This window comes from Pseudochaenichthys georgianus, unplaced genomic scaffold, assembly GCF_902827115.2.
Source record: "Pseudochaenichthys georgianus unplaced genomic scaffold, fPseGeo1.2 scaffold_180_arrow_ctg1, whole genome shotgun sequence".
Classification (NCBI taxonomy): domain Eukaryota; kingdom Metazoa; phylum Chordata; class Actinopteri; order Perciformes; family Channichthyidae; genus Pseudochaenichthys; species Pseudochaenichthys georgianus.
Window position 1 is genome coordinate 268,107 of NW_027262575.1, and position 16,557 is coordinate 284,663.

General features: G+C 42.2%; 2 protein-coding genes across 3 annotated transcripts in view; both read right to left on the reverse strand.

Moving 5' to 3' along the window:
• The window catches only part of LOC117441582 (zinc finger protein 271-like), a 450,813-nt gene that overhangs the window by 93,987 nt on the left and 340,269 nt on the right, over positions 1–16,557 (reverse strand). The window lies entirely within an intron of this gene.
• On the reverse strand, positions 4,787–14,417 carry LOC139433303 (gastrula zinc finger protein XlCGF57.1-like). 2 transcript variants are annotated; one of them, XM_071202249.1, is made up of 2 exons: positions 13,621–14,417; positions 4,787–7,023 (listed from the first exon to the last, which is right to left on the reverse strand). In XM_071202249.1, exons 1-2 carry the CDS (start codon positions 13,856–13,858, stop codon positions 5,699–5,701), a joined length of 1,563 nt encoding a protein of 520 aa, XP_071058350.1. In that variant the 5' UTR covers positions 13,859–14,417; the 3' UTR covers positions 4,787–5,698. The 2 variants fall into 2 exon arrangements, with proteins under 2 accessions (XP_071058350.1, XP_071058351.1); XM_071202250.1 differs by lacking the exon at positions 13,621–14,417 and adding an exon at positions 10,177–10,338.

The following is a 16,557-nucleotide window of genomic DNA, read 5'->3' on the forward strand; positions in this document are numbered from 1 at the left end:
GTGGGTGAGAAGTGGATATCGTGACGCTTACAGGGAGGTATCGAACATTACAAAGTAGGTGACTGTGTGGATGCCTGTTCAAAATATTGCAAACTTGAATAAATCATTTAAATTATATATTTGGGTCCGACTTTCATTTGTACATCGTTCTTAATGTGATGTATAGTAGCTCTGATAGCGTCCATACCTTCAGACAGCCTACAAGTAAAACACAAGTCGTTTACTCACAGCCCAAACGCTCATCGAGATGACTGGGTCCTCATGACAAGTTGTGATCAGCTCCGATTAAATTGTGATATCAATGCTGTAGCTATTCTCCAGGGAGCACGTTTTTTTATGAAATACCTGAATCCCTCTCATCACAACAAGACTCTACGCTGTGCAGGAAAACAATTACATACATGAAAATAGCCCTGGTGCATGGGAATGAAACACACAAACTATCTTCCGTGGCTCTACTGATATGTCACAGCGGTCAACCACAGAAACGTACGTCCAGCGGGGCACACGTTGAATACATATAATACAGTAGTTCTATTATGCTTTAAGCCTACACGTTTAACCCATAAGAACCCGGACCCATTTCTACTTTTGGGGAAATGAAGGGGAACGTCATTTAGACTGAATAGACCACCTAGAACACATTTCTGATAAGTAACCCCCCCCCCTAGTGTCACATATCTGAGATGTGACATATTGTCACATTGGGCTTTAATGGTAAAGTAACTCTTATTTATAACTTCATTAATGAGGATGATTTTTTGGTTTACATTTGTTTGAACATACTTTGAATTGAATAATAAAGAATATGTTAACTAAATATAATTGAATCAGCTAAATTAACTGAGCAGATCATAATCATATTTGTAACCGTGCAGATATGTCACTCCGGGTTTCCTGTGAATGTTTAGGGTTAATGTCCCGATGTGACATCAGTGTCACAGCAATATTTATGGCATTTGTTTCATATCAATTTCATCAATACATGTTTCTACAGCAGGTTATATGTAATCAGAATCAGAAAAGAGACAAGACAGCTTAACGTTTAACAAATGGCTTGAATGTTAACTTTAGCAACAAAAGACCTTTCCAGATGTAGCTGGTTCTGTCACATGTGTTAGCCTGGCACATGGACATCTTGGACATGTTGCTATGGGAACACAAAAGCAAATGACAAGGACCATGACCCACCAGACTGTTCAGGGTGTGTCACTTAGGGACTTCATGAGATAACAAAGGCTGAAGCTGTATAAGGAACTTTCCAGAACATGTAAAGGTCATGTGACACCTGTGTCTAATTCTGTGTGCCTTCCGTGTTGCACCACGAGGACCCTCTGATATAACATGCTGAACTGTCTAAGTTGCAACCAGGCACTTTGTGGAGGGCTAAGCGCCAGCTTGACTTCTGTTTGGCTTCATAGAAGGAAAGACAGCAGTGATAGTTATGTTTCAGAATAACATTTATTGGAAATTGTTAGAACAATCTCCCTCGTCCCCGGCTCGAGCTTCAGCCTCTGATCCATGTGTCTGTGATCCCCTCCAGAAGGAAGGAGTCATCACATACAGAGACTAGTTCCTGAGCAGTGTCCTTCACATGGAAGGAGTCTTCACATACAGAGACTAGTTCCTGAGCAGTGTCCTTCACATGGAAGGAGTCATCACATACAGAGACTAGTTCCTGAGCAGTGTCCTTCACATGGAAGGAGTCTTCACATACAGAGACTAGTTCCTGAGCAGCGTCCTTCACATGAAAGGAGTCATCACATACAGAGACTAGTTCCTGAGCAGTGTCCTTCACATGGAAGGAGTCTTCACATACAGAGACTAGTTCCTGAGCAGTGTCCTTCACATGGAAGGAGTCTTCACATACAGAGACTAGTTCCTGAGCAGTGTCCTTCACATGGAAGGAGTCATCACATACAGAGACTAGTTCCTGAGCAGTGTCCTTCACATGGAAGGAGTCTTCACATACAGAGACTAGTTCCTGAGCAGCGTCCTTCACATGAAAGGAGTCATCACATACAGAGACTAGTTCCTGAGCAGTGTCCTTCACATGCTGATATCAAGAGAGGGAGTCACACAGTCACAAGATGGAGGAACAGAAAGCAGTATTCAATGTTTACTTCAGATTAGCTCCACGTCAGGAATGAGCATGCTTGATGTCTCTCTCCATAATGAGCATGCTTGATGTCTCTCTCCATAGAGGCTGAGTCATCATGTTCATCACACAGCTATCATCTGCCTCAAGCAGTCTGATGCTCTTCTGGGTCATCACACATCCTGTCATGCTCACAGCTGCAGTTGATACCTTTGTTAGCATGCTGCTCTCATGTTGGAAGAGGACATTCAGGATTTTGCCAACAGAAATAATAAACTGTGTGTGTGTGTGTGTGTGTGTGTGTGTGTGTGTGTGTGTGTGTGTGTGTGTGTGTGTGTGTGTGTGTGTGTGTGTGTGTGTCTGTCTAAGAAGTGCAGCCTTTACAAAAGAAATCTGCATTGACAGGGCTCCCCAACACAGTACGTGTGGTACCACATAGCGCACCCAGTGCACTCGATCTTAAAATAAACAGAAAAAAGACATGTTAGAATACTGACAAACATGTTACATCACTCATCCAGAGTAAGCAGTAATGACGTTGTTTACATTTCATTAAGCAAGCAATGTATAGTTTGAGATCTTAGCTGTTTTCCTTTCTGTTCAGAGTCCATGCTCAGAAGTTTCTTCAACGGCTCCAGTGTCCTCCCAAAGTGCAAAGACATGCACGTTTGGTGAATTAAAGTAAACATTTATAACATCTGTTATAGAGAGTGTTCACCCAGTGATGTAGAGGTAACCAATCCAGGGTGCATCCCAGTCTTCCAGCCAGGAAATAAATACAACTTCTTACCCATTCATTTCCATGCATCAGGGTTATTTTCATGGATGTAATTGTTTTCCTGCACAGCGTAGAGTCTTGTTGATGAGAGGGATTCAGGTATTTCATAAAAAAAACGTGCTCCCTGGAGAATAGCTACAGCATTGATATCACAATTTAATCGGAGCTGATCACAACCTGTCATGAGTGATCCAGTCATCTCGATGAGCGTTCGGGCTGTGAATAAACGACTTGTGTTTTACTTGAGGCTGTCTGAAGGTATGGACGCTATCAGAGCTACTATACATCGCATTAAGAACGATGTACAAATGAAAGTCGGACACAAATATATAATTTAAATGATTTATTCAAGTTTGCAATATTTTGAACAGGCATCCACACAGTCACCTACTTTGTAATGTTCGATACCTCCCTGTAAGCGTCACGATATCCACCTCTCACCCACAACCTCACATACGAGTACTGAATGTGCATCGAAGTGATCGTAGGAAGGCAGATATAGCAAAAGATGAACGGAAACGACAAACGAGGCGATCGACATGGTAAGTCAACAATGGGTCCTCAATGTACACGCCCCGGATTCCTATGACGAGAATAATAGAATGTTGCCAGTTGTCATGACTCACGTTATACTGCAACACCGGCTCCGCTGTGGCTAAAACAGGAAGAACCAGAGCTAAATCAGGCTGTAGCCCGCAACTGGCTCTGGACTCAGAACCAGAGAAGAACCAGTTAAGCACCAGAAAAGCATAAGAATGGTTCTTGAACCGGTTTGGTTTATTGGCAGCTTGCAAACCACTGAAGAGTACTGGAGTGTAGTGCTGTTGCTTTGGTCTGGATCTGTGAGCTAACCACGCCCCGCTCATTTGGATATAAGGAATGGAAATGTGGCATTATGAAATACAAGTCCCCTGAAATAAATACATGTGTATTTAAATGTACATGTATACATATTTATTGCCTCATTTATTTATTTCATGGGCATATTTATATATATATATATATGTATTTATTTAATTATTTATGTATTCATTTATTTATTTAATTTTGGCTTAAATGGCATTACATAGTGGACAAACTGTCCAAAAATCAGCTCCGTCTTTTCCTAACCAAGACGAAAAGACGAGTGGAGCTGATTTTTGGACAATTTGTCCACAGCCTAACTCTCTGCATGAGATTTAAAAGTCACTCTGACTCTTTGCAGTCTCAACAAGTGTATCTCTGTTAGCAGGGATAACAGCTAATGCATCATGGGGGTTGTAGTTTTTAATAAACTTTATAGAGATCCAGGGGAAGAAACAAACAGTGCCATCAAGGGGTGGAGCTACAGCAACACATGGGGGCAATACAACCTGGAACATTCAATAAAAGATAAAGACTAATCTATAATAGAGAGAATAAATAAATAATTAAAATACTTATCCTAAGGGAAGAATTGGTTTTGTGACAGATAGTCCATTAATAACAGATTAAATATAATGTGCAGAAATACAAGTATACTTTTCTTATACTTTAAGTGTTCTCCAAAAGAGAAAAGGTGCTACATTTCATTTCAAAATAAACTGGAACTACTGAGCACATATTGTTTATCCTGTGTTTTATTTTTTAACAATATGATTTGTTGATTACAGCGTACTCTAACTTATTCTGTATATCTCGTGTGTGTACCATAGAACCTCTGGAGGTAAGTATATTGTTGATGTTTATATGCATATAGTTATCTCTTTTCTATAATAGTTTCAGCTTCAGTGCGATGCCTTGTTTATTACTTGTTTCTGCATCTGCAACTAAATATATAAGTAAATCAAATCTCATCTAAATAAACCTTCAATATTAAAGAGCAGAAAGAATGAAATATAAAAAGGCTAATATAGATTAAGACGGGTATAAAAAGCAAGAACACGAGTTACAATTCAGCGTTCGATATGAACAAGTACTTTATTTCTGCTTCCACCCTGATTCAACGGAGGTGAAAGGACTTCAATTTGCATTTAACAGAACACCAACAATGAAACACATGAGCCCGTACTACAGTTTCAAAAAGCAGGAATAATCCTAACATTCCACCTGAACTCTGAACTCTAAATGAGATGATTGTAATCTGCTGCAAAACACAAACAATATGCAGGAATGTGAGTCTGTTTCAAAGGCATTTTTCTTTGTTTAGTTTGATGATATAAACAGAACAGAATCAAACTGAAAACATCGTAATTATTCTCTATATCAATAAGTCATTGGCTCTTCTTTTAGACCAGAACAGACTGATAACTCAACAGGAACTATTAACAACATCCCAATTTAAAGTCACAACATTTCATTAACCAAACAGATGAGACTACTCTGCAGATTAATCAGTCGGTGGTTATAGTACACATCAGAAAAGTAGTATGACAACAACATTAAACATATTCAAAACTTCTGTTGATAAAGATGGAGTTTAGATGAAGTCATGTATGAACATTGTCAAACAGAGTTTATACAGCCAGACAGATTTTTCTCATGTGAATTGTTGAAGGACTAATTAATTGTCCTCTTTTTTTGTTGCAGATTTGACTTGGAAAATGTCAGGTTCAGAAGAGCCTCCAGGGTTGTCCTCAGTCTCTGGTTGTAAATGTCTCTCTGGATATGAGTTCCTGGCTGGTTCTGGTCCTCCACAGTTCTCTCCATCAGCTCATGTGTGTCTTTAAAAATTCCCCTCACTATAAAATATTTCACACAGATGAGGTGAATGATTTCTCTCATGTGTGAGCTCTAATGTGTGTAATTAAATTCCCAATATCTGCGAAAGATTTCTCACAAATTAAGCAGCTGAATGGTTTCTCTCATGGGTGGATACTCATGTGGTGTTTTACATTTCCTCTCCTTCTAACTATTTTCTCACACAAAGAGCAGCCAAATGGTTTCTCTCCTAAAGGCTCTGCTTCTCTGTTCTCCTCAGTTTGAGTTTGATGAAGCTGTGAGGACTGACGACCAACACACTTATGGCTTTTGACCTTATTACTCTGTGTGAATCTTTTGTCACAAACACTGCAACTGAATGGTTTCTCTCCTGTATGGATTCTTATGTGCCGATTTAAACTTCCTCTCTGTGTAAAAGATTTCTTACAAGTTGAGCAGCTGAATGGTTTCTCTCCTGCACTACGTCTCGAATCACAGAGAGGGTCTTGTTTATTTCTCTGAGAGTTTGAACCTGGTTCTCTGGTCTCCTTCCAATCAGCACTGTCTTCAGTGTCAGGTTCTGAAGAGTCTCCAGTGTCAGGTTCTGAAGAGTCTCCAGTGTCAGGTTCAGAAGAGTCTCCAGGGTTGTCCTCAGTCTCTGGTTGTAAATGTCTCTCTGGATCCGAGTTCCTGGCTGGTTCTGGTCCTCCACAGTCCTCTCCATCAGCTTCTGTTTCCATGTGTTCAGCTGAGCTGCTGGCTGGAGGCTCTGCCTCTCTGTTCTCCTCACTTTGAGTTTGATGAAGCTGTGAGGACTGACGAACAACACACGCATGGGTTTTGACATGATGGCTCTGTGTGAATCTTTTGTCACAAACACTGCAGCTGAATGGTTTCCCTCCTGTGTGGATTCTAATGTGCCGATTTAAACTTCCTCTCTGTATAAAATATTTCTTACAGACTGAGCAGCCAAATATTTTCTCTCCTGCACTACGTCCTGAATCACTGAGAGGGTCTTGTTTATTTCTCTGAGAGTTTAAACCTGGTTCTCTGGTCTCCTTCCAATCAGCTCTGTCTTCAGTGTCAGGTTCAGAAGAGTCTCCAGTGTCAGGTTCAGAAGAGTCTCCAGGGTTGTCCTCAGTCTCTGGTTGTAAATGTCTCTCTGGATCTGAGCTCCTGGCTGGTTCTGGTCCTCCACAGTCCTCTCCATCAGCTTCTGTTTCCAGGTGTTCAGTTTGTTTGTGATGAAGCTGAGAGGACTGAGGTTTCTCTTCATCATCTTCACTCTTCACAGGGACAGGAGTGAATGTGGACTTGGTGATATCAGCCTCCTCCAGCCCTTGAAGCTCTCCCTCCTGACTGATCCAGAGTTCCTCCTGTTCCTCTTTAATGTGTGGGGGGGGCTCTGGGTCCTCCTGGTCCAGAGTGGAGCTCCACTCCTGCTGCTCAGGGGGAACCTCTTCTTTAACCACCACCAGCTGCTGGACGTCTGCAGGAAACAGGAAACACATATTCAGAGAAACTGTAGAGTTTTACAATTTAAAATCTAACCACGATTAACACTTCATTAACTTTGAAGCCCTTATCCGTTAACTATTTTACATACTTTTCCAGATGCCCTGGAGAGTTTCAGCACAACAGGTGTGTCAGTACTGTCGCTGATCTAAAACGTAGTTTCACTGCCGGTTAGCAAGGCGTCGGCCGTTCACGGAGTGTGAGGCATTAGCCTTATAGTTTGTGACCTGTGTGCAGAGTTGTTAGCTAAGAACTGGTGTTGGAGTTTCTCAGAGTAGTCGTTTAGCATCTCTCAACGCCTCGCTAAACCTCATACAGGTGCATCTCAATATATTGAATATCATGGAAAAGTGAGTTTATATCAGTAATTCAATTTATAAACTTTAAACTTATACATCACGTAGATTCATCACATACAAAGTGAGTTATTTCCAGCGTTTATTTGTTTTAATCTTGATGATTAAATGAAAGCCAAAATTCAGCATCTCGGTACATTTTAACAATACATAAGACCAATACAAAATAGATGTTCCAATATAGAAGTGCTGTCCTTCTGAAAAGTATGTTAATGTCCCTGCTGTCAGTACGTGGTTGGACTCCTTTAGCATGAATAACGGCATCAATGCGGCGTGGCATGGAGACTATCAGTCTGTGGCACTGCCGAGGTGGGATGGAAGCCCAGGTTGCTTCACTAGCGGCCTTCAGCTCGTCTGCTTTGTTGGGTCTCGTGTGCCTCATCTTCCTCTCGACAACACATAGAATATTTTTTTCTCAAAATCCTGACTTTTTTTCCTCAAAATTCGGACTTTTTGTAAAATTATGAATTCTTCAGAAAATCTCTAAATGCTGGCCTTTTCAAATAACCTCAGAATTTTGACTTCTTTTTTAAACAGCAAAATTCTGAATATTTTTTTCAAAATCTGACTTTTCTGAAAATGGTCAGATGATAGAAAGGCAACAGTAACTCAAATAACCACTTCTTACAACCAAGGTATGCACAAGACCATTTCTGCTGTGACATTCAGGCGGTAGGGTCAGAAGACAACATGAGAGCATGGATCCATCCTGCCTTCTATCAACGGTTCAGGCTGGAGGTGGTGATGTAAGGGTGGGGGTGGGGGGGGGGGGGGGGGGGGTATTATCTTGGCATACTGTGGGCCCCTTAATACCAATTGATCATCGTCGAAACGGCACCTCATCTGCCCCAGTTACAAACTCAAGATGGCACTCGTAGCTACCCACATTCAAATGATCTCCAATTGACCGCTTGCTCCTGTTCACAGACCTGCTGCGACACTGTCCAGTGTGATAGTGATGCCAAGTGACGACTTCATAACAAAGCTCTATTCCAGGGGTGGCCAACCCGCGGCTCTTTGCCTAGTTTCATGCGGCTCTTCAGTTCATATCGAATTGTATATGTGTGAGTTTGGGGGAGAGACACTGACTCCTGACTAGTGTTGCACTGTGTACCGATACTTGAAAGGTACCGCGATACTCTGCCGTTAAAAACATTACGATTCCTCCGTTTCATTAGTATCGGTACTTTAAGAATGACGGGGAAAAGTACTCCGGTGAGAAAGCGCCGTTTTAAGAGCCGTGTGTGTTCAGCGCGCTGCTTCCACTCCCTGCAGCTGTGCCTGCAGTCCCTCCCTCTCAAGCACACTCTAAGTCCCTCCCCTCTCAAGCACGCTCTAAGTGCCTCCCCTCTCAAGCACGTTCTAAGTCCCTCCCCTCTCTCGTGCACGCGCAAGCTGCCAGAGCATGTGAGAAAACGAGAAGCATGGCTGCAAGTGGGAGTGCAACTGCCGCTGCGCCTCGGCTTGTTGACAAAAAAGACGCCTGAAGCGAAATGTGGAAGTATTTTAGCGATATCTCTGACAGTGAGGGCAAGCCTACGGACACCACGAGGCCTGTCTGTGAGAAATGTATTTTATTTAATACGAATTCTTGTCATTTATTTTATTTATTGTTCTCATTGTTTAAAAGTTTGTGTTCTGGTTCTGGTGTGAAATAAAGCACAATAATTACATTTAAGACTGTTTCCCTTTTTTAAGAAAAGTATCGAAAAATAATCAGAATGTCAATTCTTGACTTGGTATCGAAACCAAAATGTTAGTATTGTGTCAACACTACTCCTGACAGTTAACCCTGATATTTAGTAGGTCTGTTAAGTATTGAATGCTGATCATTCTGACGTCATTTGGCCGGTCAAAGTTGTTTGGGCTCGGATAAAATCGCGCCGTTACTTTCGTCCCGTGTTACTTTCGTCCCGGCTCTCCCTGTGTGTGTGTGTGTGTGTGTGTGTGTGTGTGTGTGTGTGTGTGTGTGTGTGTGTGTGTGTGTGTGTGTGTGTGTGTGGTGTCAGTATGAGAGGATGATGTGGCCCAAGAGCCAATCACAATAATACCTGCGATGCAGTGAACCAATCACCTTTGAGGGGGGGAACCTATCGTTGATTAAACACTATCCAGTGTTTCCCTTACCATTGTCTTGGAGGGGCGCTGCGCCCCGCCAACGGATCAACACCGCCCCCCCTGAAATTCAAGGCGTTTAAAAAATATATATAATTTTTTTTTAAATATATATGTATAACACCAAATTGCAAATAATCTATAACTACTGTCACTTTTCACATTTAACATGTGCTCTTTTATTAAATAAACTAAACGCTTTCATTTTAAGTTGTGAGTTTAGTGTTTTTGACCCAAAGAAACACTGATGCATTAATCAATGACAATAATCTCCTCTCTCTGCTCCAGAGGATTTAAAAAATATATCCCAATGCCACAAAAATGCATCAGTGACGTTGAAATCTTGTCTCCAGAAAACAAAATACTGAAACAAGCGGTATCAGTGACTGTGTGTTTGATGTGGCTCTTTGCAGTAACAGAGAAAAAATGTGGTTCCATCACTTTTGCTGCATCAGTTCCGATGAGCAAATCCACATCTGCATTCAAGTCGTGCAGCTTTATGTTACTCAAGTACGGCCATTTGTCCACATCATCCTGTCGTGGGATGTTCACACGTGACTCTGGCATAACTCTTTGGGTCAAGACATTGGGCAGTTCAATAAAACCATCCGTATCCATGCCAGACACTCCAAGTGAGACAATACATCGGTACTCACCATTTTCTTTTTGCCCCATTGTTTGCGATAGAATACTGGCTGGCCACTTAGCCCCAATCTCTCTGCACGGCTATGAGTGCAGAAGGTTCCGGAACTTCCCGGATCCAAACATGCACAGGTCTGTACACCTCTGTCACTCTTTGGCTTTTCACTTGAACTGCAACAATGGAAAACACAGCGTTGCACTCATCCCCGGCCCCTCCCCCCCCCTACACGTCTGAGACTGACCAGATGTTCCACTCAGAGCTCACAGGTTCTTGTGCTTCATTAAAGGTGTACTTATACCCTTCTGCTCAATGTGAAGGACTGAAGGATGCTTTGCTGACACACACTGCAATCCCATCGACTCCTGCAGTCTTTGCTCCTTTGTGAAATGTATCTCGTCCTTTTGTGTCTTTAACTTAAACTGTGAGCATCTTTCACGCGAGTGGCTGGTTTGTTGCAGCTGGTACATTTTGAGTCCTGGGTCAGAGGCCATTCTAACTTGTTTTTCAACAAAGCTCACAAGGTCAATGAATAGTGCTCTGCAACCACGTCTCTCCTGCAAAGCACATGCACGGCTCCTCCACTTCTCCCTCACCTTGTAGGAAGCTTCATCGTGATGTTTCTGCATGTGCATGAGTCGCTGTGTTACATGTGAGCATTCCCGTAAGAACAGAGAAAAGGATTTCAGTGATTTGACATCTTCTGCTTTAACCAGAGGCCGGCTATCAAAGTGTCCATGGAAGCAGAAGCCATTTTGTGTTCATTTCCAAAATGTTCAGCAAGCAGGGATTTGGCTCGTTGGCATCCTTGAACAGAGGGTAGGTGCTAACAGCTTCTCACCAGGCCTCTCTGGTGAACTGCTCCAAGGAATGTAAACGATCACTTGCATTATCAGTTTGAACCTCAACACAATGTTCAAAGGATCTGATGGAAGAATGGTACTGAAGAGGATCACCATCGAATGTGGGTGTATTTCTCACTGGGAGGGAGGATGCTACATGTTGCCGTACTAACGTTGTAGTGATGTCAGTTTGACGTTGCATGATATTCATAGTGTCATTATTGCACGTCATATTCAAGGAGGATGCTCGTCCTGTCTGTTGAGCATCCTGAACCACCTGTGGTGGTGCTTGAGTGTACAGTGGTCTGAGGTCCGTCTGTAACACTGCCATCTGTTAGGCCTGACCGTTTGTGATGTGTCTTTAAACCTGATGGTCTGTGAGGTTTCTTTGGTCTTACAGTGACAGCCTGGGCATCAGGGTGACATTCATTTCGCATGTTATCTTTGTCATTTCTCTGTGGGACAAACTGATTAGCCTGAGGATTGAGTTGCCTTGTCTCTGAGCCGTGTTCCTTTCCAGATAAGAGTTCCTTCCATCCCTTTTGGAGTGGCATTTTGAGCTAGGTTCCAGAACATTGATTTTGGCATTAGTTGCAGCTAGCTCGGTCTCCAGAGCAAACTGCTCCTTTTCTTTTCTTAGTTCCTCCTCTTCTTTTCTTAGTTCCTCCTCTTCTTTTCTTAGTTCCTCCTTTTCTTTTCTTAGTTCCCCCTCCTTTGCTTCCAACTGATGTTTTCTTTTTAAAGCCTTCATGCGCTCCACAATTACCGCTTTATCAGCCTCTGCTTTTAGCCTGGCAGATGCGGTGGAGGATGTTTTAGATACATCATTAGTGTGTTTTGTGTTGCCTTTCCTTTGGACCTGAAATGTTAGAGGCACTGTCCTCCGGATCGATATCATCAATAACAGCACTTTGTTTAGTTTGAGTCTCATCAACATTGCCAACATCATTGTCATTATTTTCAACTTCATTGTCAACATTTTCATTTGCTTCCACATGAGGGTGCCCAGCAGCAGACAACCAGTCCTTTACAGACTCAGTGAAATTACAAAATGTCATCATTGTTGCATTGAAATATGTATTTTGCCTTTTGACCTCCTCCTCGGGCAAATGCATATCTATGAAAGACTCATGCATGTCCTGAGCATCTTCATAACACTCGATGAAGTTGCACAGACTTCACATTGTCAGTAGATTTCATCCAGACACGTATTGGTTCAATGCATTTCTTGGCCTGCTTGATTTTTGCCGATCTCTTTTCTTGGCACGTTTCTATGTAAAACGCCTTTTGGGGTAAACTCGAGGCCCCGCTTTACAGAGGGCTCGGGCGGAGCAGCATTCTCCAGACTTGAAACATTGAATCAACCACAGGCATTGTCTCGTTTGTCTCAACCAGCTGCTCCATATTATCTGATTGAGTTCACACAGGCAATTATATTGACACTTCACGTCGGAGATTTATGAATAAGTGTCTTTTCAAGTCCAACAACTCCCAATATTCATCAACATGTAGCGAAACAGTAATTCAGTCACTCCAAATAAGTTTGCTTTTTTCCAATCAAGCTGACAGATTATCCTTCACATACCAATGTTATGTTGTTGTGGAGTAGGTTTGTGCGGCGTCCATTTAAGCCGTGGGTGGTCCTCTGTTCTCCGATCGTGTATTTAACAGGCTCAGATCTCCAGATCAAAAGCTGATGCGCCGGCGTCGATGTTCCTTTGTCCTTTGATCAGCATGATCATCTCTGTTTGAGCGTGGTGGGGATTCCAGTCCAAACGTCCATGCAGTGCAAAAAATCCAAAAAAACAACAATAAAAGTGTCCGCTTCAATAAGGGAGGTTTTTCCTTTCTGTAGTGGCTATTTGTCAACAACAATAAAGTTTCAAAAGGACCTTACGCAGATCAGGAGCCGGTAATTAATCCATTGTCCAGACAAGGCATCGACGTTTTCGTGGTATTTATTAGTTTCACCTTGCGGGAACAATACAGCAAAGGGTGTTTAAATGTTTGCTGAACTCAGCCCTGACACTGGTAAAAAACCATATACCTTCCCGGTACCCACTGCCTGCTGCTGTGCCCTGAGTGCCTTAAATAAACCCAGCTGTGTGCCCAAATTGACCCATCACCTTCAAAATAAAAGCATTTTAGCTGGAACACAACTTAAATTAAATAATATGGCTGTAAATCAATTAATTCTACAAAACAAAAAATAACAAATAAATACATTAAATAAATGTGAAAAATACTGAATAACTTCCACAGTGATAGAGTAATCACAATTAGTATATATAGTGCCTTAAGACGTACATTTATTTTTAAATGTTTTAAATGCATATGGTTATAATTTGTTATGGCAGCTATACTGTTCTTTCTAAAGAAGGGGGATGTAACATCTTGGTGAATACAAGATCTTTGATTACAGAGATCACGTTGATGACGTAATGCATGTGTGCATGTTGCGCGCCAGTTGAATAAAGATGGACACTCGGAATGAGAGAAGTAGTCCGCTTCGTCTGTTTATGTAGACACTTATATGTCCATAGAACAGAACATTACAGGAAGTTAAACCCAATACTCACATTCATCAGTTATTAAAGTAAGTTAAACCCAATACTCACATTTAAACGTTAGGCCTACTCCTGACGTGCTGCTTTCTCTCTGAGACCGGGCCGACATTTTGTTTGTTTCCTCGTCACCGGCGCGCGTTGCATCCTGGGATACGGTGGGCTGCGAGGAAGAAGACTCTTCAAATCCGGGAAAAGAAGAAAGCGGCTCTCCAACCCGCCCCTCCCCCCTCTCTTCTGTCTGTCCCACAATCAGAAGTCCTTTATTGGTCCCACGGAGGGACATTACCATGGTTACAGCAACAGTGGAGATAGATGCTGCTCCCAGACCGTAGTGGAGGAATACAGGGGAGGACTCTCTGCAGTCTTCCCGGACTGAAGCACCAGGCTTCGGCTTCAATAACCCACTCTGAAATGAGGCAGACAGGCAGGCTGTTCCTTGGGAGGCCGCTGTGTTTCCTCAGGACTTTGTTATACAGCTAACTGGAGACAGACTGATCACTGCTGCTCCTCCCGCTCTCTTCCGGACACACTCTACGCTCGCTCTACACATGCACGCGCCACACCTCCCTCTCTCTCTTAAAAGGGATAGGCGACCCCACTCTGCTTGACCCTGCTATTATAAGATAGATAGAGAGATAGATGAGTCATTCTACAGAAAAGGTGGAATCTGGGTGATACAAATCTGCTGAAATATATTCCTATAAATGTTCACCTCGCTATGCAATGAGTAACACTAATGACAGACTTGAAAGACGCACACAATTTGAAGATAAAATGACACCTTTAACAAACAAAGTAAGAAGTATCTGACTTTCCTTATGTCTTTGTGCACTTCCTCAAATGATCTCTTGTTACAGGAAGCACTTCAGAGACAGTACATTATTTCAAAATAAAAGCGTTTTGTGTAGCAGTAACACCAATGACGTCATTTTGGGTGACTGACATTTATTTGATATAATTAATAATAATTTTACCATTTCAGTGTTGTATTTAAAGTATGTAATGTTATGTAAATATGAATGAGATGTATTTATTGGAGAAAAAAAAATTGAAATGAAAACTATAGGCTCCACTTCCATGTATGATCGAAGTGACAAGGCAGTTCCTTGAACTTGGCATTTAAAATAAATTGCAATTTATGTATAAAACAATTTTTGTAATGTTTTTATTTAGTACCATTGCAAAGACATTCTCTATTTATTCAACATGAATCTGAGTATTAGGTCAACGTCATGTATTTTGGTGTCTGCAAAAGTAAGTGGCAGCACTTCCACCTTTTCTGTAGAATGACCCAGACACTTTATTGAGAGATAGATGCATCACATTCATGAACTAGAGAATGCAATTCCTGAAGAAATTGCTAGTGGGAATGCTTTATTCTGAAAAGCTGATGCTAAACTGCTATGCTGAAATGTAATGTGTAAGAAGAAAGTGAAGACTTTAGATTGAAAGGATACATGAACACTGGGGGCTTGAATGTGAGATGAGAGAAGAAAGGAAAGTAAAAAGGCTTAGAAAAGCAGCAGAATATTTGAACTGCAAACTTTTGAACTAACTTGATGGCGAGTGGTCTGTCGCCATGGCAACGGCATTTGATGACACCCCATAATATGCTTAGATGTGTTGATGGCTGCATCGTTACCAAACCTGTGAAGTTTTGGGGCGTTTGGAGCAGTTTCACCAGGGGCGGAGCTTCAGGGGGGGCTGTAGGGGCAGGGCTCCCCGGGCCCGGGACCCAATGGGGGCCTGTCGCCGAGGCAGCAGGCTCCGCCCACGAAATACTCGCCGGCGGGCCCTGCTACCTCGCGCCACTGAGTGCACTGACGTTCGTGGTCATATTAGGTATAAAGCATTGTAGCCTATAATATGAGTTGAACTTGTGCTGCTATTTTCACACTCACATTTAACATTAAAACATGAAAAATTGCAAGTGAATCCCTTCTATTGTCTCCAAATGTATTTTTGGGTAAAATCGTCATCAACAGCCGTCCATCAACATCATACGTAAATGAACGTCAACGTCATCATCAATCACTTGTCATTCAACAGAGCACTACCTAAGCATGAGCAGCTATAAACACAAAAGTGGAGCTACAAAACGCAAAGAAAAAGATAAAAAGGAGGACCAAAAGGCCAAATTGTCCAAGCCAGCGGTGTTTCATCCCCGAGCCCCAGCCCGCCAACAACGTTAGCGGGGGTTAGCCAGATGTACAGGGAGGCTCAGTGGCGGCCGGCCCATAGGGGCGCTAGGGGTGCCGCCCCACCTCTTCCCACATACAAAAAATATGTAATTAAAAAAAATATATTAAAAAAAATATATATTATATATTTTTATTTTTAATGAACAAGGTAAATATCATACAATTGGTATCACTAAAATGTATAATCTACAATAAATCTCGTTTAAAATTGTGTTACGATGTCTAAAGTTACTGATAAGTCACCTGTTTCCTGCCTGGCCTTGCCCATGGCATTAGTTTATCATTACGGGGCAGAGCCCCCGAGCCAAACGGCAGCAACCAGCACGTTGCAAAAGTCTCAATAGTAAACTGTGCCGCCGAAACATAATTTCAGCCAATCAGCGCCGTCAAATATTTTGGTCACGAGGGCGCTCACGTTGGAGCCCACGTTGCTTACGTGAGTTGTTGTTTAGACTCGTAAGTGACCAAGGTGACGCAGTAGTTGGATGAGAATGGTGTGCAGGTGGAGTCGGCGGACCTCGGTCCGCACCCAATTCCGTTCAAGAGCTACTCTCCAATCCTTTGGAAAGGAGAAGTTTGGGAGATAAATTGATACTTAAAGACCTTGGACCGGACCAACCCGATTTGTATATATCACAGCAAGCTCGTGAAAAAGACAACATATCAACGAGGCTTCTCACATGGCTAGCTGGATGCAAACAGGTAGATGCTATCTTTTGTTTCACATGCTTGCTCTTCAAACAGCCGGGGACAGATACGATCTGTTCAGAAACTAGACAGAAGTTAA

Bases quoted from the DNA above. Each gene is read 5' to 3' on its own strand.
- LOC139433303 (XM_071202249.1), bottom strand. From the start codon at position 13,858: ATGGTAATGTCCCTCCGTGGGACCAATAAAGGACTTCTGATTGTGGGA. The intron at 7,024-13,620 runs GTGAGTATTGGG...TGTTTCCTGCAG, and splicing joins AGTAGGCCTAACGTTTAAAT to ACGTCCAGCAGCTGGTGGTG.